Genomic DNA, 23658 nt, shown 5'->3' with positions numbered 1-23658 from the left:
CGCAGCTGGGAGCCCTGGAACAGGGCTCAGCGACGCTGAGAGAGGGGCGGGCCCAGGAATACGGGGGCCCAAACATGGCGACCGGGCGGGCCATAGAGCGGGGAGAAAAAGCCGAGAACAAGCGGGTAGCACGGCACAGACGGAGCCCGCGTCAGCCATCTACTTCCGGAATTTAAAACTGGTTTCCGGAAGCCAGGACGGTGTCCCCGTGACAACCGACGTTGGGCCTTCTAGGTGAGAGCGCTGAGGAGGAGTGGGTAAAGTGGCCAGAAGTCGGAATTTTGTTAATTGCTTTGGTTTTGGTTTTTTGCTAAGGCAGCCCTATTTTAAAATGGATTAGGAAGGGTGAGGAAAATTACTCAGGGGACAGAGAGAACGCGGCAGATAGCGGTGGACAAACTGCGAAGACCGCTTCATTACCTTGGGAATCACTGCTGCCCTAACCCGAGGTGATGGTCATCCTTCCCGTAGAGATGGCGGTGGGCGGCTCTATATAACGGATCCTCACAGCAGCCTTCTGTGGTGGCCTGTGAAGTAGTAGTTAAGAGCACGGGCTTTGTTTTCACACCTAGTTGTGAATCCTGGCTCTCCTCACCTGCAACATGGAGGAACGACTTGAACTCTGACCCTGTGTCCTTGCCTGTAGAATGAGGATAATTCTTTCCCACCTTGCAGAGTAGTTGCGAGGATTAAAGGAAATTGTCTTGGTTGACAAATTTATCATGGTGCCGGTATGTAGGTGATAGTTGTCGATATCATTTGATGAATAAGGAGACTCGGTTCAGAGAAAAGCACCTTCGTACATCCACGAAAGTGGGACTTCTCCATCAGGTGAGATGGACGAGGTTCCGCAGCTTCTCAGAGCCTCTCTGTAAAGTAGGGTAATAAGCGTAAGAACGGCTACCTCTCAAGATGGGTGTAGGATTAAATAAGGAAATGAATATGAAGAGTTTGTAAACTAACATTTTACCGATGTTAATTTCTGTAACACTTCGAAGCATTCTGAAATTTGTTTATAGATTTGATCCAGCTGGAGGGGGTCACAGGACACCCCCAAAGCAGCTTCTGGGTCTTGGAATAAATGAAAATAAAAGCCCAGCTCCCCTTACCTGGTGCCACTGTGTTGCTACCATAATCGTAAGCGTTAGGAGAGACTATTTCCTGTCAGCTTTTTCTGCCTACACCACTTCCCACTTGTTCTATGCCAGCGTTTGTTTTTCCCGCCTAGTTACATATAAACCTGTCAGTTATGTAAGAGGCAGCTTTGTGCAGTAGTTAAGAGCACAGGCTCTGGACCAAGACTGCCTAGATCTGAACGCTAGCTCTGCCACTTATTAGCAATGTGAACTTGGACAAATTATTTTACCTCCCTGGGCCTCAATTGTCCCCTCTGTAAAATGGGGAGAGTAATAGTGTGCCTTCTACCTCAAGGGTTATTGAGAGATTTAAGTAATGTTAGTACTTAGGATTGTAAGCAATATTGTAAGTGATATACAAAGGTTTTGCTGCTGCAGTTAGTAATAGAATTAGTATTGTTACGTGACCAGACAGTCACTGTGTGTAGTATCTCTAGATTCCTTTGGACTCAAAAGTGTTTAGAAAGAGCTCTACATTTAGAGGGTTCCAGGCATGGAAAAAGGTTTGAGGGTGAGGGTCCCTGGAAGGAGTGACTAGTTGGGGTTTTTTTGTTGTTGTTGGTTTTGTTCATTGATGTATCCCAAGCACCTAGAATGGTGCCTGGCACATAGTAAGTCCTCGGTAAATATGTATTAATGAATTTCTAACCTCCTTTTTTTTTTTTTTGGCATCAGTAGGCCCTTGTCTGAGAGCAAGAGAAACAGCTCTGATTCTGAGGAACTATAGCTTCTCCTTCAGTGCCTGGGAGAGTACTAGGACTGCTTTCTGGGAACTGTGGAATGTGCCCTTGGGGGCCCAAGATAGAAGGAAGATGCTCCAGACCAGTAACTATAGCCTGGTGCTCTCCCTGCAGTTCCTGCTGCTGTCCTATGACCTCTTTGTCAATTCCTTCTCGGAGCTACTCCGAATGGCTCCTGTCATACAGCTGGTGCTCTTCATGTAAGTTCAGTGGGTGGGACAGCTCAACCCAAGCAGTCTGAAGTCCCCGACAATCATAATTTAGCATTTTAAAGTTATTAATAGAGAAATATCAGGGAGAATAAAATTGCACTTTGTCCTGGGTGCTCCATGGTCTATAGACATGTCGTGGTCCATAGACATGGGCCTGTTTTGATACACTTCTAACAAGGGTTTGGGACACAGGGAGCAGTGCACATTGAAAATGAGGGCCAGATTGCTGACACTGTCATTGTCTCCATCTTCGAGCAGAAATATTGTCTTACAGTGCCATGAAAGAGGGTTACAAAATGTCAGGTAAAAAGGGTAATCAGGGACTTCCCTGGCAGTCCACTGGTTAGGACTCGGGGTCTTCACTGCTGTGGCCCCAGGTAAGGATAATCATATTAATAACATATGTGCATCCCGTAGGATGGAAGCTATTGGCACTTTCCCTCCACAGTGATTTTTAGTCTCCATGAGGCAAGTTCTAAACAGAAAACCACAGTCTTAGACACTGTCTTCCTTCACTCAGCAAGTGTTCATCAGCCTGCCAGTGTTCTAGTTGCAGTGGTGAACCTGACAAGTTCTTCCTTTGATGAAGTTTCCATTCTAGTGGAGAGAGACAACAAATACATTTTAAAAAGTAAAGATAATTTCAAATAGTAATAAGTGTTATACAATGGATATAAAGTACCTGGGGTGGGGAGGGAAAGGCTACTTTAGGTAGTGGGGTGAAAGAAAAGTCCTTTTGAAGAGGGGACATTTGCACTGAGACATGAATGGCACTAAGGCAGCCAGGCGTGCACAGATGAGGGAAAGTGCATTGCTGTCTTGCTAGAGGAAAACGTCTGACAGGACCAGGTTATGTGACAGACAGGGCTGGCATTTTCTGGATACAGGGAGGCAACTAGCTGCTTCTCACAGGTGCCTGGGCGCTGTGTTGAGTTGGGAGTGTCAGCAGGAAAGCCTTGTCCATAGGCTGCCACTCAACTGATGGCGCCAGCGGGTAGTTTTAGCTTCGTGTCATTTGGGGTCCAAAACCCAAACTACCTCTGCGGGGGTTTCAGAGGACTCTATGTAACAAGGAAGGATAGACTCCATGGTGTCCCTCAGGGCTCAGGGCTGGCTCTTGGGTCCTCCCCAGGCCTCCATTCGGCTGTCCTTTTGTTTTCTGTGTCTGCAGCATCCAGGATATTGCAGTCCTCTTCAACATCATCATCATTTTCCTCATGTTCTTCAACACCTTCGTCTTCCAGGCTGGCCTGGTCAACCTCCTCTTCCATAAGTTCAAAGGGACCATCATCCTGACGGCTGTGTACTTCGCCCTCAGCATCTCCCTTCATGTCTGGGTCATGGTAAGAGTGAGGCTGTGAATCCTTAAAGGGCTAGGAATGCTTTTCTGTGGGAACCCAGAATCTCCGGATGTTTATATCTCACAGAGTCCTTGATAAGAAACAGGTGAAATGAATGTGGTCCAGCCTGAAGCTAGACACATGAGAATTTCATAAGGCACTTTTATCCAACCTTATATGTTGAAGAACAGCCTTATCCAAGAGTCCAGGGACACTTCTGGAACACTCAATTCACTTTTGCCCCAAAAGGCCTGCCAGGGCTAAAACAGGAAGCTGAATCTGTTTCATCGTTAGCTGTTTGGGCAGGTGAGTGTTGGTACAGCACATTCTTAGGCATCAGTGTGCCATGGGAAATAGCCAGGCAGGAGTGCCGCTGGCCCTTTAGTGCTGCATGCCCTCTGATGCATCCCCATCACTTACGCTAGGAGAACCGACCCCCAAGATGCCTCCCTTTGGTTCTAACATAGGCCTCAGAGCAGATCCAGTTTTCATGGTTTCGGATTTGTTTTTTGTTGTTGTTGTTGTTTTGGCCACATAGCATGGCTTGTGGGATCTTAGTTCCCTGAGCAGGGCTTGAACCCCTGCCCCCTGCAGCGGAAGCACGGAGTCCTAACCACTGGACCGCCAGGGAATTCCCTCAGATTTCTTCTGCCTCACAAATTCTTCCATCCCTTTGGGTATCTCATGTGCTTCTCATGTACTCATTTTATGGAACATATTAAAACCTCAGGGTTCTCTAGTCATTTCTTTACTAAAGGTACCTTCTCAGACCAAACGTCCCGTTAGGTTGCCCTTGTGATTCCACAGAGAGAATCACAGGGAGCTTACAGGGAAGAAGCAGAGCAGTGCCAAAATCTCAAGGTGCTTCCCAGAGAGGACTGTCTCTGCTCTGGTTCCTGGGGCCAAAATAGTCCTGGCTTTGTACTGTGAAGCTGTTAATCTGATTAAGCCCTGAGTGCACCAAGCCTTTATCTGACAGGAACTGAGCCTGAGATTTCCAAGGCAAGACAGTGACCATACTGAACTCCTGAGATAATGTGTATCATTTCTCCTCGGCAAACGCTACGGGATGAAAGGGAATAAATGGCTTAGTTCAAACTTCCTCCCTCAGAGTTACAAGAATTTTCCCTCTGTAGCAAAAAAAGGGAACTTGAGGTTCCTTTGAGAAGCACTCCTCGGGCTTGTGGAAAGAAAGAACGAGGGTGAGATTAGCCTGATGTTAAACCAGGTGGCATCTCTGCAGCTAACCAAGTTGGAGATGTGAGGGCCTCATCTAGCCATTCACATTTCTCTGTGTACTCATGTCTCCTTCAGAACTTACGCTGGAAAAACTCCAACCGCTTTGTCTGGACAGATGGACTTCAAACGTTATTTGTATTCCAGAGACTAGGTAAGGACCAGAGCATCCTCAGGCCTCACTTTGGTCCCACCTGTGGCTCTGGCAGCCAGGGCCTTGATCCTGGCTTCCCAGCCCATCACAACCAGCGTGGGATGAGTGGGACAGCCACACCAAGAACAGGAGCGACCACTGCCCTCTGCCCTTTCTGGGAGTCACTGGGAAATCATGAAGCAGGGCCCCTCAGCCTCGTCCGGTTATGTTCTTACCCGGAAACAAATACTCAGGAGCATCCCTGAGGCTTCTTTTCTGTTTATTATCCACAGCGGCAGTGTTATACTGTTACTTCTACAAACAGACAGCTGTGAGACTGGGTGATCCTCGCTTCTACCAGGACTCCTTATGGCTGCGCAAGGAGTTCATGCAAGTCCGAAGGTGACCACTTCTTGTCACACTGATGGATGCCTTTCCTTCCTGACAGAAGCCACATCTGGGGCTCTGCAGAGGGGGTGGTCAGCCCTGTGCACTAGGAAGCAGCTTGACATTTCTAGGACAGGCCCAGGCCAGTTGTGTTCAGCAGTTGAGAAGGAAGATCCTCCCTCTAGCAAATTAAAGTGTTCCCTAATACAGACTCCTGTACACCATCCCTTCCTGGCCTCCTGCCGCAGCTCTGCCCCCTTTCCTTTCCTGTTCTCTACCCCTCTTCCTCACAGAGGGCGCTGTGGCTTTATCCTGGGGAAGTTTTCCACTGAGCCCGGTACAGGAGGAACTCCCAGCCCCTGTTCCGTTTGCACTACACACTGATGACTGAAGGATGCAAAGAGGCAAAGAGTGACTTTTCTGGGCTCCTGACTGATCACACCTCAGACATTTAGATTTTATACCCAAGGTACTTTTTCTACATTTTATAAATAGGAAGTAAATTCTTTCCCATAAATGATGGAGTCTCTGCCTCGCTAGATCTCTTCGTGGTTAAGAGGCATGCCAAGTCCCAGCCTTAGCATCTACTCGGTCCAGTGGCAGATTGAGCCACAGAGCAGATACGGATATTTACTGAATCCCACTGTAAGTACAAGATGAAATTCAGGATGTAATTTGATGCCCCACGCCCATCCCTGGAGTTCCAGACTTCTGTGTTTTATTCATCTCTCCCCCTGTCAGAGCCCTAAGTTGCCCTCAGAAGAGTAAAAATGTTCCCTAGACTCTTTTGGCAAAAGAAATTTAAAAGTTTGTGTGCCCATAGTATCAGTTTTCTACTGCCAGAATAATGTTGTGTAACAGACCCAGCACCAAACTTAAGTGGCATATAACAATAAAGAGTTCCGTGGCTCTTGAGTCGGGGTTCAGCTGATCTGTCTGGGTTTGGGTAATTTTTGCTGGGCTTGCACATGTGTCTGTGGTCAGCTGTGGGTCAGCCAGGCAGGTGTGATGATCTTGAGATCCTTGATTCTTGGCTAACTTAGGCTGGCCTCAGCTGGAATGACTCTGCTTCACATGACATCCTCCAGCAGACTTGCCTGGGTCTGTTTACAGACAGTGGCAGGGGAGCAGGAGAACAAGCCCTAGGGTGCAATCCCATTTCAAGCCTCTACTTGTATTGTGTCTCCAGACTCCCATAGATCAAAGCAAGTCATGTGACTGAGCCCAGTGTCTGGTAAAGTGCTACAAAGTTTCCTGGCAAAAGACATGGATACAAAAAAAAAAAAAAAGACATGGATACAGAGAGGGCCATTAATTCAGTCAGTCGACCCCCCCCAGAAAGTTGCTCTGTGAAACTTATTATTTGGAGATACTCTAGCCCAGGAGTTGGCAAACTTTCTGTAAAAGGCCAAATAGTAAATATTTTAGATTTTGAGGGCTGTGTGGCCTCTGTTGCAATTACTCAACTCCGACATCTTGTAGCATGAAAGCAGCCAGAGATGATACATAAATGAATGACCTGTGTCACAAGATATTTTTCTTTTGGTTTTTTTTCCAACCATGTGAAAATGTAAATTTAACCTTAACTTGAGGACCATACAAAACAGGCTAGATTTGCCCGCAGGCCATGGTATGATGACCCCTGGTTTAGAAGGCTAGAATGAAGTTCTGGGGAAAGAGAGACTAGTTAATCAGCCATGCTGTCCAGATTTATCACATATTTTTTAAAAGGTACAGCGTTCAAAGAAAATACCTAAGATCCCATATCCTATAATTGGAAGAAGCGATCTAAAAAGTCCTAACAAAGCTACTGTCTATATTTAACTATACCTTCATCTGTACAAAAAAATGACAATAGCCCAATTTTTAAAATATTTTCATAAAAGCTCTTAATAGGAATATCATAATCCCCTTTGTTCATCACAGTCCCTGAAAGATAGGCAATTTTCTGTGTCCCAAAAGGAATCAGGGCTAGGCCGTTCTCTGTAGTCTGCAGCTAGTGAGTACAACCAAGTGCCTGTTTCCTCACTCACAGTATAAATGGCACTTTGTGGCCCTAGGAGTCTCGGGGCAGGGGTGGTGTTCCTTCCTTCCTCCCTCTTCCCTCCCTCCCTCTCCTCCTTTCTTTCTTTTCCTTAATAGTTAATACATTCATGTGATACAAAATTCAAGTTATAAAAAGGTTTATGCAGTTTTTCTTCCCACGGCTATATCTCAACCACCGAGTTCCTTCTCCCTCCCCTCCTTGACAATCTACATTTACTTACATACCTCTTATAGACAATAGGACATTTCAGAAACATTTTTACAAAAGAAATAAATTGCCATATCCAACCCCAGTTATTTATTTCAAATCTTTGACAGTATGTATTCATATTTTATACACAGTTGTGATTATGGGGAATAAGCCATAACATAGTTTGCTTTTTTTTTTTCCACTTAGCAGTAGGAATATATTTTTAAGTTGTGATATAAATTGACTGCTTGGGGACAGTCAGTTTTCAAAGATCAGAGGAAGAAAATAAACACTTTAAAAGTGCTTAGAGACTTTTAGTAGCATGGAGTTGCTTCTGGCTGCCCAATGCTCTACTCAAGAACTAGAAAAACCAGATAAAATATAAAAATTGTCTTTATAAAAGGCCTTAGAGAATTGCTGAAGGAAAGAGGATTAAAAGGCCTAAAATTTTGAAGTAGAGCGAATCATAGAGACGTGAGCTGACAGTTTGCAGCACATTTTCCCCTGGGAGCATTTGCTGACTCTGGGTTTGAGCAAGAGGCTGAGAATCCAAGCATTGCCCAGACAAGAGGGTTGCAGCCGGGGACCAGAGAAGCCAGCTGAGCTTAGTGCTCTCATGACACTGGAGGAACAAAGCTGGGGACTGGAAGAGCCTTAAGAACAACACATTTTCTGTTCAAGATACTTACCAAATTCTGAAGCTGTGTAGGGCCAGAGGCTATGGAAAGCTAAGCCTCAAACCTCTGAAAAGCAGAATCGAATTTTTGGCAGGCTTATTGTGCTGATGATTAGAATTCAGGACCCACCAGGGGGAGGGGACTGGTGAACACACAGGGCTTTCAGTTGCAAGCTCAGGGGGCCTCCTTACTAGGAACAAGGTGAAACAGGTAGACTGAGGCTTATCAAACTCACAGTGTAGCCGCAGACCATGTAGTCCCTGAGTGGATTAAGGTGATCGGCCCCCATTCTATTTGCGTAGCAGAGGAAAGAGTGGAAGAAAAAACATCTAGAGATGCTCTGATTTTTTTATACACAATTTCTGGATCTAATAAAAATTACTAGCAAGTCAAGAGATATTATTTGAAACCAGAGCAAAAGTAGGAAATAGAAACAGGTGAGCCAGATATTGGAGAAAGTTGACAAGGAGTTTAAACTGATTGATATGCTCAAGAAATAGAGGGAAATATGGAGGAAATAGATTAAATATTTAAACTACACCTATGGACTTCTAATAATGGCTGAGTAAGATGCTTGGGAATGACCCCTCCACAAACAACAACTGTAAAATCTGGACATAATACGAAAAACAGCTACTTGAAGACACTGGAGAATGAAGGGAAGCAGAAAGTTTGGTGGGGAGTTCACACTCAGAAGAGGATTGTGCAGAGAAAGTTCCCTGTTTTTGCTGCTTGTAACTTAGCAGCTGACAAAGTAGTAGGTACAATATGCTGGCGGAAAATCACAGTACGAGTACTGAGCCAGGGCAACTGAAGCCCCTGGAGGGAAAGATGGGAGTCTCAGAAGGCAAGAGCCAGAGAGAGGGGAATCCCCAAGTTCTGTCCGGCCACATCTCTGCGCAAACTCTGGACCACAAATGTGCCGATCAGACTCAAGGCAGCTCAGCTGAAGACTGAAAATCTAAACTAAGATTGGAGCTGCCACCCCATAAGTGTGATTTGCACTGTATATCCACCCAAGCTAATTGCCTAATAAAAGAACCATCACTCTTTGGAGACAAATAATAGAAACCAGAGTCTCCACAGTTTAACGTTGAAAACTGACACCAACACTGAGGTGATCCAGATACTGGAATTAACATACCAGGATATTAAAGCAGCAAGGAAAGTATGTTCTCAGTGAATAAGAAGATAGGCAACCTACTACCTGAGCATAGAAACAAATGACTTTTGAAAAATAGAAACGCCGGAAATAAAAGTCACAGTAACTGAAAATTTTTAAATTAAATGGATGGATTTAACAGCAAAAGAGGTGATTACAGAATGGGTCAATGAACTAGAAGATAAACCAATAGAAATTACCCATGCTGTAGGACAAAGGAAAACAGGATTTTTAGAAAAGACTCACAGACCAGTTAGATAAGGTCAAACAGTCTGACAGATACGTGATTGGAGTCCTAGAAGGCAAAGAGAAGGAAGAAAGCAGAAAAAAATACTTAAAACACATTCAAAAATTTCCCAAATTTGATGAAAGAAATTTACAGATTTTAGATACTCCACAAAGCCACCTTGGTTAACACCGAAAGGCCACATCTAGGAACATTATAGTCAAATTACTGAAAGCTAAAGATGAAGAGCAAATCCTGAAAGCAAGAGAAAAACAACACACCACATACAGAGGAACAACAATTAACAGCTGCCTTCTCACCAGAAATCAGAGGCCAGAGGAGAGTGTAACAACATCTCTAAAATGCTACAAGAAAAAGAAGGTTAACTCAGAAATCTAAATTTACCAAAACTATACTTAAAGAAAGAGGTTGAAATAAAGACGTTTTCAGATAAAACTAAGAGAATTCATTGCCAACAATCCTACGCTGTAAGAAATGTTAAAGGGGTTATTTGGCTTGAAGGGGAGTGATAACAGAGGGAAACTCAGATCCTCAGAAAGGGATGGAGCACATCAGAAATAGTATCTGAGTAAATATAAAGACTATTTTTAAATGTTTTTCCTATTAATTTTTTAATAATACATATGAATATAAGATGCAGATTTTTTTCAAGTACACAGAATATTCGGTATAAGCCGCATGCTGAGCCATAAAACAATTCTCAGTACATTTAAAGGAATAAATTAAAAGGATAAAGAGTATGTCCTCTGACAATAATGGAATTGAGTTAGAAATTAGTAACAGTAAGATAGCTTGGTGGTTCAGTCTAAGTCCAATCAGGAGATGGAACCCCCCAGTAATTTAAACATGGCAGGGTTAATATATAGAATCATTAAATTATACGAGGAGAACTATAAAGAGGTAAAGAGAACTCTAAAAGGGTACCTGAGGGCTGAGGACAAACTTCATAGGTCCCCCACCCCCAAGGCTGGGGTTCAGACCTCATGGCAGCCTACTGGCTGGTGGACAGGTTCACTGGTTTGCCCAGGCCAGAGCTGGTTCACAGTTGCCAAGCAAGAAACAACCCTCCAGGACACAGGCAAGCTGAGGCTGATGGGCAGGCGCACAGGGAACGTAGGGACACAACCTATAGGCACCAAGCCCAGAGCACACATTTTCCACATAGGGAGGATCCCAGGAAACAACCCTCCAGGGCACAGGTGAGCCAAGGCTGTTGGGCAGGGGCACCAAAAGAGTTGGAGTGCACTGTGTGCTCAAGGCCTGGAGTGTATGATGTCCACGCAGGGCATGGAGGACCATGGGAACCTACCCTCTGGGGAGAAAAGCCAAGGTTGGTGAGCAGACACACGGAACTGGGGCTCCGCTGTGCACACACGCTGTCCATGCCTGGCGGGCTTCGGGAAAACCAATCCAGGGCATAGACAGACAAGGCTGAGGGGGCAAGGGCACAGTTAGGGAGTTGCCACGGGTGCAAGGCCTGGAGCATGCAGTATCCTTGACAGGAGGGCCACAGCAAACTGGTCACCGGGTGTGGACCAGGTTTGCGAGGTTGCCGAGGGAGCGCCTCTCTTGGCATGTGGCTGGAGGAGAGCACCACCCGATATTCTAGATGTCCCCTCACACAGCGCACTTGCACCCCTAATAGACCACAGCGCGTGAGCAAGGAAAAGCAAACCAGAGCTCACTGGAGCCAGGAAGACAAGCCCTTTCCTTCCTTCAGTATCCCTGCAGCACCCTCTACTGATAGAGATTACCACTGTGCTCACTGTAAGGGAGAAATGCTGATTCCAGTACCGCCATCACAGGACAGGTTCTGCAGGTGAATGTGGAGGTAATGTCCATCTTTTTTCATGCACCATTCTACACATATTTGAACTTCCATATTCCTACTAACAACATATATCTATCCTTCTTAAAAATGACGTTCTCACTCCTCCCCCCAAATGAGAAGACATACAGTCCCAACAGTCACTGTATCCATCACTGACTGTATTAATTACTCCACAAATTTTGTCGTGGTCCCACTAAATGTTCTATTACCTAAAGATTAAATTATAAAGTTGGGGCTTCCCTGGTAGCGCAGTGGTTAAGAATCCGCCGGCCAATGCAGGGGACACAGGTTCGAGCCCTGGTCCGGGAAGATCCCACATGCCACAGAGCAACTAAGCCCATGCGCCACACCTACTGAGCCTTCGCTCTAGAGCCCGTGAGCCACAACTATTGAGCCCACGTGCCACAACTGCTGAGCCCGTGTGCCACAACTACTGAAGCCCGTGTGCCTAGAGCCCGTGCTCCACAACAAGAGAAGCCACTGCAATGAGAAGCCTGCGCACCGCAACGAAGAGTAGCCCCCGCTCGCCACAACTAGAGAAAGCCTACATGCAGCAATGAAGACCCAATGCAGCCAAATATACATAAGTAAAATATAGATTTATTTTTAAAAATTATAAAGTTGACCTCCAACAAATTGTAAATAGAGAGGTAAAAAGGAGAAAATGGTCAGTATATACAAATAAACACACGCATACAAGAAGCAAAGAAACATACACAAAGCTACCACAGCCCTCATTTTTGTAATTGGTCACTGTTGTAACTGTTCACAAGGTCATAGTTAATATCCATGGCTTGCTTCTTCAGCTGCCCATTCCATATTTCCTTTGCCCTCAGCTAGAGCTTCTGCTGCTGCTACGGGATCTTTAACTGGTAGAGTGACCCAAACCCCCATTCCTAAATGATCTGAGTCCTACTTCTGGGGGCGGCCATGGATATACTAATAGGTGCCCCAGAGAATCCTCTGGGTTCCAGACATAGTCCTCCTTGCCTCCATTGTGTAGCAGCAGCCCAGTTTCCCCTTGGGACTCAGATCAGTCGTTCCAACCAGTAGGTTGGAACCCCCCTCCCCTTTTTTTGGGGGGGGTCATTGGTTTAGTGGCATAAGGACCCCAAATTGGCCAGGTGGCAATCTCATTTTCCAATTCAGTGGTACCATTGTTGTGTCCCCTTATGGAATATTACTCACTTGAGAACTAAGATCTCCAAATCAGCAGGCTCTAATTTTTCAAGATAAGAGGCAAAAACTCTGTGGGTGGGTTATTAGGTATAATAGTGAGAGGAGTCATTCCTCTCCCACCCCTTGATTCCTGGACCCATGTGTGCTGGCCAGGGGGTTGACAGTACCATATAATAGTCTCTGATTCAAAGACATACTTCATTCTGTAAATTAGAAGCCCCATCATTTCAGGGTGTTGTCTCCCAACTGGGGCCATAACTGAGTCTTCAGTAAACCATTCTACTTTTCAATTAAACCACCTTATTCCAGGTGACAAAGTATGTGTAGTAAGACCAGTTATTTGCACAGGCATAAGCCCGTTGCCACACTTCCTTTGCTGTGAAATGAGGATCTTGGTCAGATGCAATGCTATGCAGAATGCCCTGAGGAACACACCATGTCTCTGTTGGGAGGACCCCAGGAAACTTCACTTTTATGAAGTGACCCAAGGCTGGTGGGTGGGTTACAGAGGAACTGGGGCACTGCTGCAAAGGCAGAGTCTGGAGAGTGTGGTGTCCACACCAGAAAATCCCTGGGAAACAACCCTTTGGGGTGCAGCAAGCCAAGGCTGGTGGGCAGGGGTACACAGGGGATCAGGATGCTGCTGCAGGTGTGGGGCAGAGGCAAGGTGATCACCTAGGAGACCAGTGAGCCCCACAGCCCCTTGGCATGCAGCTGGGGCAGAGCACCAGTGGAAGTCCCCACACACATGCACCTCTGACAGACTGTGCAGCAGGAGCAAGAAAAATCACAACACAGCACGCTGGAACCAGGAAGAAAAGCCCCTTTCTTCCTGCACTGTCCATCCAGTGCCCTCTACTGACAGAGCCTAACACTGTGCTCACCGTAATGGAGAAATGCTTCCAGTCTAGTCCATTACCGCAGAACAGGTACCGAAGTGTTTATCTGGAGCTGAGGAGCAATATGTTGATAACTGCCACACTAGGAAACCATTAAATATTTACAAGTTAAATAATACACTTGTAAATAATCATCGATCAAAGAAGAAACCATAAGAGAAATTAGCAAGTACTTTGAACTACATCGTGATGAAAATACATTTTAAGTGCATATGATGCAGATTTCATCAGAAAAGAAGAAAGATCTAAAACCAACGGTCTAAGTTTTCACGTTAAACTAGAAAAAAGAGCAAATTAAGCCCAAAGTAAGTAGAAAGAAAGAAGGCTAAATGTACAACCAGAAAAAAACAGAACGTGGGTAAATAATAGAGAAAAATATACGAAACTAAAAGTTAATTCTTTGAAAAGTTAGTTGATTAATCTTCAGCTAGACTGACCAAGTGGAGTTTATCCCAGGAATGTAAGGTTGGTTTAACATCTAAAAATCAGGGACTTCCCTGGCGGTCCAGTGGTTAAGACTCTGCTTCCACTGCAGGGGGCACAGGTTCCATCCCTGGTCGGGGAACTAAGATCCCCCATGCTGCAGGGAGCAGCAAAAAAAAAAAAAAACTAAAAATCAATGAGTGAAATTCACCAAATCAGTAGAATAAAGGGGAAAAAACATTTGATCATTAATTAGCTGTATCTGTGACAAAATTCAACACTCATTCATGATAAAAATTCTCTGCAAACTAAGAATAGTTAGCATGTACCAAAATTCCAGACTCCAGAAGGAAGCAGGTGTTCAGCATAAACCACATAGTTTGTACTAACATTTTAGAGACAGTGAGCTGCTTTGGATTGGTGGAAACCCTTCTGAAATACAAGTTCCCAGACCCAGGCAAAGGCCAACCTTGCAAGTAGGACTTTCTAAGGATAGCAGTCTCAGGCCTGCTATGTCAACTCTTTTCTGTTCAATATCACAACCATATTGGTTTCTTTCCAGGAAGGCAAGGTTGATTATACCTTTGCAAATCAATGTAATTCATAACATTAGCAGAATAAAGGGAGGAAAGCATATGATCATCTCAACAGATGCAGAGACAGTATCAATAAAATGTATCAGGGACTTCCCTGGTGGCGCAGTGGTTGGGAATCCGCCTGACAATGCAGGGGACATGGGTTTGAGCCCTGGTCCGGGAAGATCCCACATGCTGCGGAGCAACTAAGCCTGTGTGCCACAACTACTGAGCCTGCACTCTAGAGCCTGAGAGCCACAACTACTGAGCTCACGTGCCACACTACTGAAGCCGGCGTGCCTAGAGCCCATGCTCCACAACAAGAGAAGCCACCGCAATGAGAAGCCCAAGCACCACAATGAAGAGTAGCCCCTGCTCACTGCAACTAGAGAAAGCCTGCGCGAAGCCACGAAGACCCAATGCAGCCAAAAATAAAATAAATTTATTAAATAAATAAATACTTTCCCCTGATGTTAGGAGTAAGACAAGAATATCTATTATCACCACTTCTATTCAACATTATACTGAAGGTCCTGGCCAGTGCAATAAGGTAATAAAAAGAAATCGAAGGTACAGGGATTGAAAAGGAAGAAGTAAAACTATACTTTCTGATAATGTGATATTATGTACATTAAAACCCAAAAGAATCACAAAAGCCTACTAGAAATAACTGATTTACCAGGGGCACTGGATAGCGGGAGAGGCAGCCTGCCTTGGGCCCTAGCATCCCTGCACACGTTTTTTTTTTTTTTTTACAAATTTATTTATTTTATTTATTTATTTTTGGCTGCACTGGGTCTTCATTGCTGCACGCGGGCTTTCTCTAGTTGCGGCGAGTAGGGGTTACTCTTCGTTGTGGTGCGCGGGCTTCTCATTGCAGTGGCTTGTCTTGTTGTGGAGCACGGGCTCTAGGCGCGTGGGCTTCAGTAGTTGTAGCACGTGGGCTCAGTAGTTGTGGCGCATGGGCTTAGATGCTCCACGGCATGTGGGATCTTCCTGGACCAGGGCTCGAACCCGTGTCCCCTGCATTGGCAGGCAGGTTCTTAACCACTGCACCACCAGGGAAGCCCCTGCACGTTGTTTTTTTTGTTTTTTTGTTTTTAACTTTTTATTTTATATTGGAGTATAGGTGATTAACAATGTTGCCTTAGTTTCAGGTGTACAGTAAAGTGATTCAGTTATACATATACATGTAGCTATTCTTTTTCAAATTCTTTTCCCATTTAGGTTGTTACATAACATTGAGCAGAGTTCCCTGTGCTATACAGTAGGTCCTTGTTGGTTATCCATTTTATTTTATTTCATTTTTTTATTTTTTCAATTTTCTCTATAGCTTACGAATAAGTCAAAAGAAATTTTAAAAAAAAATAGAAGCATCATAAACCTTTTCCTTCTCCTAGTTCCTGGGTCTTTTTTTTTTTTTCACACACACACACTGTATTTTATATTTACAAGAGATAAATAGACTGACACCAAGCATTGTAAATGGAGGACCACAACAAAAGCAACAATGATCTGCACGTTGTTTTTGCTGAAAACTCCAAAACGAAAGGCCTGTCTCCTGACACTGAGCACATAGGCAATTAGGTAGGCCAAGGCCACCACAGTGTGACTACAGGGTAATTGTTCCCTCCCCCAGAGTAGGGGGAGCCTGGCTTATTTGCTGCTTGCTAAAAAAGGTTCTGAGCCCTTGGCCCTGGGCTCCTCAGATGTGGCATAACCCACTGTGTGCTCCACCACTGGGGCTCACTGTGTCACTCATAGGACGTGGGTACTGGGGAAACAGGCTGCCATGATGATGCTCCTGCTGTTTGCTGTGCTGTGAGTAACTCAATCTTATTGCCTACTTGTAGCACCTGTGGAGTTGTGGCATGTTAATCCTTGCCATCCTCTATGACAGGGGTCAGCAAAGTTTTTCTTAAAGGGCCAGATGGTAAGTATTTAAGCCCATGGGCCATATAGTCTCTGTTGCAACTATTTAACTTAGCATGAAAGCCTGTAGCATGAATGCAGCTGTATACAAAATGTAAATCTGTGGGTGTGCCTGTGTTCCCCCAAAAAACTTTACTTACAAAAACAAACAGCTGGCCCACCTTCCTTTTAGAGTTGGACATCTGAGGTTCACAGAAGGAACTTGCCTAACTCTTGTCTAGCAGGCAGTGGAGGCAGATGTGCTGGCTCCAGAGCCCTTTCCACCCCTCCCAGCCTTGCTGTGTGCCTTGCTCCGCTGACACTAAAGGAAGCCCCCCAGGCTTGCAGTTCAGTTCCAAGGGGAGGCACAAGCAGAGATCAGAGTGCAGAGGAGAGGGGAGGGGAGGAGCTCAGATATAAATTCACCAGTTTTTCAGACTTTCACAGCTCCTGGTGGGACTTCTCCATGCATATTACTCTCTCCAGTTTCAGGGAATTGCTTCTGCTGCTTCTCCTTTCAGCCCAGAAAAAACAATTACTGACCCTCGCCTCCACCCCAACTAGCTAGGAGTACAGCACTGTCTGAAAGGTTAGTCACTCAGAATGCAAATCAAAACCACAATGAGATATCACCTCACAACTGTCAGAATGGCTATTACCAAAAAGACAACAGGGACTTACCTGGTGGTCCAGTGGTTAAGAATCCGCCTTCCAATGCAGGAGGTGCAGGTTCGATCCCTGGTCAGGGAACTAAGATCCCACATGCCACGGGGCAACTAAGCCTGCGGGGCAACTAAGCCCGCGTGCTGCAACTGGAAGATCCTTCATGCCGCGACGTAGATCCTGCAACAAAGACCTGATGCTGCCAAAAAAAAAAAAAAAGAAAGACAACAAATAACGAGCGATGTTGAGGATGGGGAGAAAAGGGAACCCTCCTGCACTGTTGGTGGCAATGTAAATTGGTGCAGCTGTTACCAACTTGAGTCCTTGAACTCCTTAATCAACAGAAATTGATAAGAGGCCAGATGAGGAATTTAGGCAAAGCTTTACTGGAACTCATGCTGCAGCATGAGGGAGTGAGAACAAGAAACAGGTGCCCTTGCTCACTCCCCAAAGAGGGGGCGTGAGTGAGCTGGTTCCTTAAATAGGGTGAGGGTAGGGGTGGGTCCGGCCGGAGGGGTGGCTTTGGTGGTCTGCCTACCCCCTCGGTGGTGCTGTGTGCAGGGATCATGCGCAGTACCCTGCTTCTGCCCCCCCACCCCCAGTCAAAAGCAGCAGTTGGGTTTTGGCCTTTTTGTATCTTATTGTTCATAATTTGTCCAAACCGTGCGTGCATGCAGTTATTTTCAGTCCCTTATAGTTTCTTTGTATTCTTTTGCTTGGGGAGATGTTTGTCCAGGTGCAAGCACTCCAGCAAAGGATCCCAGGTCCAAGCCACAATGAGATATCACTTCACACCTACTAGGATAGTGACAATAACAATTTTAAAAACAAAATAAAAAGTGTTGGTGAGGACGCAGAGAAATTGGGACCCTTGTTCAGCGCTGGTGGAATCTAAAACGGTTACAGACACCGTGGAAAATAGTTTGACGGTTCCTCAAAAAGTTAAACATACAGTTACCAAAACACTCAGTAATTCCGCTCCTAGATATATATTCAAAGGAACTGAAAACAGAGGCTTCCACAGATACTTCTATAACGATGTTCACTGCAGCATTTTTCTAGCCCAAAGACTGAAATCCGTGTCCACTCCTCAACAGATGTATAAACAAAATGTGGTGTACACACACACACACACGAATATTATTCAGCCATAAAAAGGAATGAACTTCTGATCTATGCTACAACATGAATGAACCGTGAAAACATGCTAAATGGAATTACGCCAGACACAAAGTACTTTGTTTTCTCAACTCCCATACACGTCACGGGTCACCTGGTGATCATGTTTCATCTTCCTGTCTCACTTATGCTCCTTGAAAGGAGCCTCTAGTTCCGATTAATTTTGGTATCTGCTAACTACCTGGTTCATAAATCGGAGGCACAAAACCCCCTACTACCCTTCCCCCCCCCAAAAAAAAAGACTGCTTGCTAGACAAAAGACCCCAAACCCCACCGCGCATTTGCATAGCACTGTCGTGCACACCGTTTCTCATTTTCAGACCGTTGTTAGTAAAGAGAATCTTGGGGCCGGGGCCTATTTGCCAATCCTGCGGTCACATTACCACTACTGGCTATACTCAGACGACTTATTGTAAACCTGGGATGGGGAAGCGCAAGAGCCGCTCCCGCCCCCGGGGTCCTGAGGACAACTGCTCGGTGGGCGGCCACTATTCTCTCTCAAGTCTGCAGCCGAAACCCCAGCGAAAGCAATTTGCTGGCACGCGCGGACGGCACCGAGACAGCCCAGGCACCACGTAACCATAGAGTGAGGTAGGCGGGTAGAGAGGCCAGAATCGAGGGCCGCTCCGTCCCCAGCTTCCGGCAACGCCTCGCTGCTCCAGGAGTAGCTGTAGCCGCGTATGCAGTTTCCATGGGGACTGAAGATGGCGCCGCGAGGTGAGATTCCGGAGGTGTGTGAGTCGCTGGTCCTGCTCTCCTCAGTACCCGCCCCCCAACCTTCTCTCCCAGTGCTCGACCTAAACCCTTCATTCTCGGGTGTTAGGGACATCACTCCTCACTTGTCCAAAGCAGGGTTTGGCGGACTCACCCACCCTGAGTGTCTGAAGGTCTCGAGGTGCGGGTCTCAGATACCCCCCAATCCTTGGCTGGGCCTATTCTAGGCCAGCTCAGTTGCGAATTTGCAGCGTGACTTCAAACAGGCCAGTGCTGGTCTCTGAGCCCCAATTTCCCTTCCCAAATAGTGACGAGGTTAGATCTTAGAGAGGCTTTGACTTTCAGCCCCAAAGCCGAAGGAGTCGAGTTTGACGGTATTCCGGAAAGAAGGGGATTGGAGGAAACCCCCCTCCACACCGTATGTACACACGCACTCCTCATCAGCAATCAGAAGTGCCCCCAAGTGGCCCTTTCCACTAGCTGCGACCTCGTGTTTCCTCCAAGTTAGACACAGAACCATTGAAATAACTTAGGTTGAGCTGCCCTCCAGCCCATCTCTTTTCTCTGTGCTCATATTTTCAGGTAAACGGTTGTCCTCCACCCCCCTGGAAATCCTGTTCTTTCTGAACGGGTGGTATTATGCTACCTGTTTCCTGCTGGAACTCTTCGTATTTCTGTATAAAGGTAAGGCCTGGGGTTTGACTGCCCTTGCCCCAACATGCCTTCCCCACTTCAGCCCAGAGCCAGCTGCCACCAAAAGCCTTCTTGTTTTTCATTCTTTTCTGCCCCCTGGGGCTCCTCTTCGCTGCACGGTGGAAGTCTCTTCATCAGGTGACTTCCTTGAGAATGATTTAGTAAGAAGCCCCTCGGCAAGATTTTCTTGAGTTTGGGAAATGTGGGCTTTTCCATTCTGACTCTCCCCCATCACCTCTTTGCTGAACTCCACTTTAAGCCCATTGGTGACCTTCAGCAGCCTGTGTACCCATGTACGTCTGATTACTGTGGAGAGCGGAGTCCCCATAGACTCTCCGAGTTAGGAGTAAAACCCCGTAATAACGAGCCTGCTTCTAACAGACGTAGCCGCACCAGGAGTTAACAGATCCTGCAGCAGGTTAACAGATCCTGCCCACATCTCACTAAGTAGTTCATGGAAAGCTGATAAGACTCGTGTTCTCTTTATTCCCAGGTGTGTGGGAGTTCTTGTGTGTACTGGTCTATGTTGTTTGCAAGCTCTGACTTTTGTATTGGCAGGTCTCCTGCTACCATATCCAACAGCCAATCTAGTACTGGATGTGGTGATGCTCTTCCTTTATCTTGGAATTGAAGTAATTCGACTATTTTTTGGTGAGTGTTGTCCAGAGAATATTTCCATTCCTTATATGAGACGAGCTGGTATCTGTAACCTGATTAACAAGGAAAAGTTTCAACACATAACCTATGCTCACCATAAGAGATTGGATCTGGTGGTATATCCCGTTACTCCCTCTCTGAAGTTTCAAGCTGCTTCATATTTTGGGTCAGGATTTATCAGTCTGTTGCTCTGCAGGGCCAGAAGTAGGTGGTGACATGAGATATTAGATAGTTCCTTCCCAGTTGTCTAACTGCTACAAGAGTTCCTGGTTCCTCTCACTGGTTTGCTTGGGAGAATAGATTCAGTTGTAACTCCATGTCCAGGGCAGTAGACGCCTATCCAGGGCAGTAGACGCCTGCACAGGTCAGCACTAAGATCCCCTCCACTTCTCTGAATGAGGATTTCTCTAGGACAAGTTTTATATCCCCGGAAATACAGAGCAAGCCCTTATTAGTTAGAATATCTCATCCCTGAAAACGGTGTTGAAACACACACTGAGGGGAAAAAAATAGTTTCAACACATATAACAAAGGATAAAGAAGGCTCACATAAAGTGCTAAGAAAAAAACCTAGTTTTAAAAATTAGCAAGGGGATTGACATATATACACTAATGATACTATGTATAAAATAGATAACTAATGAGAACCTACTGTATAGCACAGGGAACTCTACTTAATGCGCTGTGGTGACCTAAATGGGAAGAAGATCCAAAAAAGAGGCGATATATGTATATGTATAGCTGATTCACTTTGTTGTACAGTAGAAACTAACACAACATTATAAAGTAACTATACTCCAGTAAAAATTTAAAAAAAAAAAATCACTAGCAAAAAAAAGAAAAAATTAGTAAGGGACGCTAATGGGCAATTCACATAATAATTACAAAGGACCAATACACATGATAAAATGCCCAGACTCACTAACAAAAAGCAAATTGAAAAAACAAGGTAACATTTTCACCCATCAGATTAAAAAGGTTTCCAAATTCCCAGTATTCTAGTGGCTGTGAGGAACAGGTCTCTATGGTCTCACACTCTTGTGGGTATTTATATTCCCACACCCTTTGGGAATATAAATTAGTACAACCTTTTTGCTAATAGTTTTACCAGGTAAAATTCGTATTCTTAGACCTAACAATTTCCCTTCCAAAACTGGTTGAAAAAAACAGATACTTCTACAGATATGCTAAGATACCTGTATGAGAACATTTATTGCCATGTATTTTTTTTTTATAAATGTATTATTTTTTAAATTTTATTTATTTTTGGCTGTTGGGTCTTCGTTGCTGTGCGCGGGCTTTCTCTAGTTGTGGTGAGCGGGGGCTACTCTGCGTTGTGGTGCGCGGGCTTCTCATTGCGGTGGCTTCTCTTGTTGTGGAGCACAGGCTCTAGGCATGCGGGCTTCAGTAGTTGTGGCACACGGGCTCAGTAGTCGTGGTTCACGGGCTCTAGAGCACAGGCTTAGTAGTTGTGGCGCACGGGCTTAGTTGCTCCGCGGCATGTGGGATCTTCCCGGACCAGGGCTCGAACCCATGTCCCCTGCACTGGCAGGCAGATTCTTAACCACTGCGCCACCAGGGAAGCCCCTGCCATGTATTTTTTAACATCAAAGCATTAGAAACAACCTAAACATCTATCATTACAGGATTAGTTAAATAAATTATGGCATTGGTTCAGTGAAATTGTTCATAGCCGTTAAAAAAGGGTAAGGTAGTTATGTGTGGAAAGATGTCTATGTTAAATGGTTAAATAAGTTGCAAAACAGTATGCAGAGTATGATTCTATTTTTAGAATAATAAATAGTAATATGTGACCATACACATAAAGAAGTCTGAAACAGTATACGTCATTCTGTAATAATGGCTATCTCTAAGGGCTGAGTCATGTGGTCTTTTAGTTTCTATATTTTCTAAAATGATCTTTTATATATTTTTTTTCTATTTTTTGGCTGCCCCGTACGGCATGTGGGATCTTAGTTCCCCAACCAGGGATCAAACCCATGCTCCCTGCAGTGGAAGCCTGGAGTCTTAACCACTGGACTGCCAGGGAACTCCGTATTTTCTATATTAATTGAAAAGTTTTCAATGATTATATATTATTTTTATGATTTACAAAATTTTTCCTCAAATAAAGAGCCCATTGTCCCTTGCCTGGGAGCCAGGCTGGAAGCAGGACCTCTCGGCGAATGACTGCAGTGCTGTAGCTGCTCCTAAGCCTCTAGTTTTTAACACAGTGGGGCCGCATTTATAAACCTGCACACCCCCATTCAGGGGCATTTTCCTCTGCTTGCCGGTCCATTGCATCCCACCTGCCTTTCCTCTGAGGCCAAGGAAAGCAGGCCACTTGGAGGTGACTCCATGGGCTGTGTCTGACAGGTACAAAGGGAAACCTCTGCCAACGGAAGATGCCGCTTGGTATTAGCATGGCCTTGACCTTCCCATCTGCCATGATGGCCTCCTATTACCTGCTGCTGCAGACCTACGTGCTCCGCCTGGAAGCCATCATGAACGGCATCTTGCTCCTCTTCTGTGGCTCAGAGCTGCTGCTTGAGGTGCTCACCCTGGCTGCGTTCTCCAGGTACTGCTGCTGAGGGACCATTTCCCATCACCTGAGGGCTGGATTCCCATCCCAGGGGGGGATTCATTGTTTGTCTAAAGCCTGAGGGGTCTAGAGGATTTTAAGGGCGAAAAGGGTGTCCGTGGGACTGCCTTTCCCACTTAGGGCAGATATTCTCCTCGTTCTTTGGGGCCAAGAGGCTTGGACTATAGAACAGTTCCAGCCAGCTGCTCTCATTCACTGGTCTTTTAACATTTTGTTTCTTTCTTTCTTTCTGCCATCAGTATGGACAGGATTTGAAGTACAAAAATTTCAGCCAGCAGCCCTCACAGGCTGAGACCACACATACCTCTGGTACTTTAGCCATACCAGTGAGAAACGGTGGGTCAAGTTGTCCTGGGAAAGGTTGCAGCTTTTCCTCAGCACAGACACCTTGGGGAACAAACCGAGCATAAGGCCACTGGGCACCATCTTCTAAACCGGGATCATCAGCCCAAGAGACTCTTCTACACTCCAGTATAGGGAGGGGCAAGGCTGTCGCCATCCTGGCCCTTCTCAGAACCAATTAATTCCCTTCTGACCTCAAGTTTTCCTCTTTGATCATCGTGGCCAGAGCGTCTTGTGTGGACCGTGTAGGCTCCTTGGGCTTCCAGCAGGACCTGAGCTGCACGCTCCCTGTGTGTGCTGTGTCCCACGTCCTGCAGGAGCACGGGGCACCTCAAGAGGGTGTGCTCCCAGAGTGATGCAAAAGCCGCTCATCCCGTTTCTCAGAGACTGAGCTCCAGAACTTTCCCTGGAGCTCACAGTGTTATTTTTCTACTCTCATCATGAAACAAAACATTATTTTATAATAAAGATGTATTTTCTGTGG

At 45.6% G+C, this 23658-nt stretch overlaps 2 protein-coding genes across 8 annotated transcripts; both read left to right on the top strand.

Annotated features, from left to right (window-relative positions):
- The first annotated feature begins 26 nt into the window (after nucleotides 1-26).
- Nucleotides 27-6115, top strand: TMEM138 (transmembrane protein 138). Of its 6 annotated transcripts, none has more exons than XM_007174447.2 (5): nucleotides 27-234; nucleotides 1815-2076; nucleotides 3260-3431; nucleotides 4743-4818; nucleotides 5091-6115. In XM_007174447.2, exons 2-5 carry the CDS (start codon nucleotides 1949-1951, stop codon nucleotides 5201-5203), a joined length of 489 nt encoding a protein of 162 aa, XP_007174509.1. In that variant the 5' UTR covers nucleotides 27-234; nucleotides 1815-1948; the 3' UTR covers nucleotides 5204-6115. The 6 variants fall into 6 exon arrangements, with proteins under 6 accessions (XP_007174509.1, XP_007174508.1, XP_057409395.1 ...); XM_007174446.2 differs by having other exon boundaries at nucleotides 1812-2076; XM_057553412.1 differs by lacking the exon at nucleotides 27-234 and adding an exon at nucleotides 245-449.
- A 12656-nt stretch (nucleotides 6116-18771) lies between these two features.
- On the top strand, nucleotides 18772-23658 carry TMEM216 (transmembrane protein 216). Of its 2 annotated transcripts, none has more exons than XM_057553121.1 (5): nucleotides 18772-18883; nucleotides 19463-19564; nucleotides 20132-20224; nucleotides 22607-22808; nucleotides 23072-23658. In XM_057553121.1, exons 1-5 carry the CDS (start codon nucleotides 18847-18849, stop codon nucleotides 23085-23087), a joined length of 450 nt encoding a protein of 149 aa, XP_057409104.1. In that variant the 5' UTR covers nucleotides 18772-18846; the 3' UTR covers nucleotides 23088-23658. The 2 variants fall into 2 exon arrangements, with proteins under 2 accessions (XP_057409104.1, XP_007174498.1); XM_007174436.2 differs by having other exon boundaries at nucleotides 18824-18897.

The sequence above is a fragment of the Balaenoptera acutorostrata genome, chromosome 9, assembly GCF_949987535.1.
Source record: "Balaenoptera acutorostrata chromosome 9, mBalAcu1.1, whole genome shotgun sequence".
Lineage (NCBI taxonomy): Eukaryota > Metazoa > Chordata > Mammalia > Artiodactyla > Balaenopteridae > Balaenoptera > Balaenoptera acutorostrata.
The sequence above is the reverse complement of the archived record's forward strand: the minus strand, read 5'-3'. Positions and strand labels throughout refer to the sequence as shown.

What these genes read in the sequence shown, in the direction of transcription:
- TMEM138 (XM_007174447.2), top strand. Translation starts at nt 1,949, where the DNA reads ATGCTCCAGACCAGTAACTATAGCCTGGTGCTCTCCCTGCAGTTCCTG. An exon ending in ATACAGCTGGTGCTCTTCAT is followed by an intron (nt 2,077 to 3,259) that starts GTAAGTTCAGTG and finishes CTGTGTCTGCAG; the next exon opens with CATCCAGGATATTGCAGTCC. An exon ending in ATTTGTATTCCAGAGACTAG is followed by an intron (nt 4,819 to 5,090) that starts GTAAGGACCAGA and finishes TATTATCCACAG; the next exon opens with CGGCAGTGTTATACTGTTAC.
- TMEM216 (XM_057553121.1), top strand. Translation starts at nt 18,847, where the DNA reads ATGCAGTTTCCATGGGGACTGAAGATGGCGCCGCGAG. An exon ending in ACTGAAGATGGCGCCGCGAG is followed by an intron (nt 18,884 to 19,462) that starts GTGAGATTCCGG and finishes TCATATTTTCAG; the next exon opens with GTAAACGGTTGTCCTCCACC. An exon ending in AGTAATTCGACTATTTTTTG is followed by an intron (nt 20,225 to 22,606) that starts GTGAGTGTTGTC and finishes TGTGTCTGACAG; the next exon opens with GTACAAAGGGAAACCTCTGC.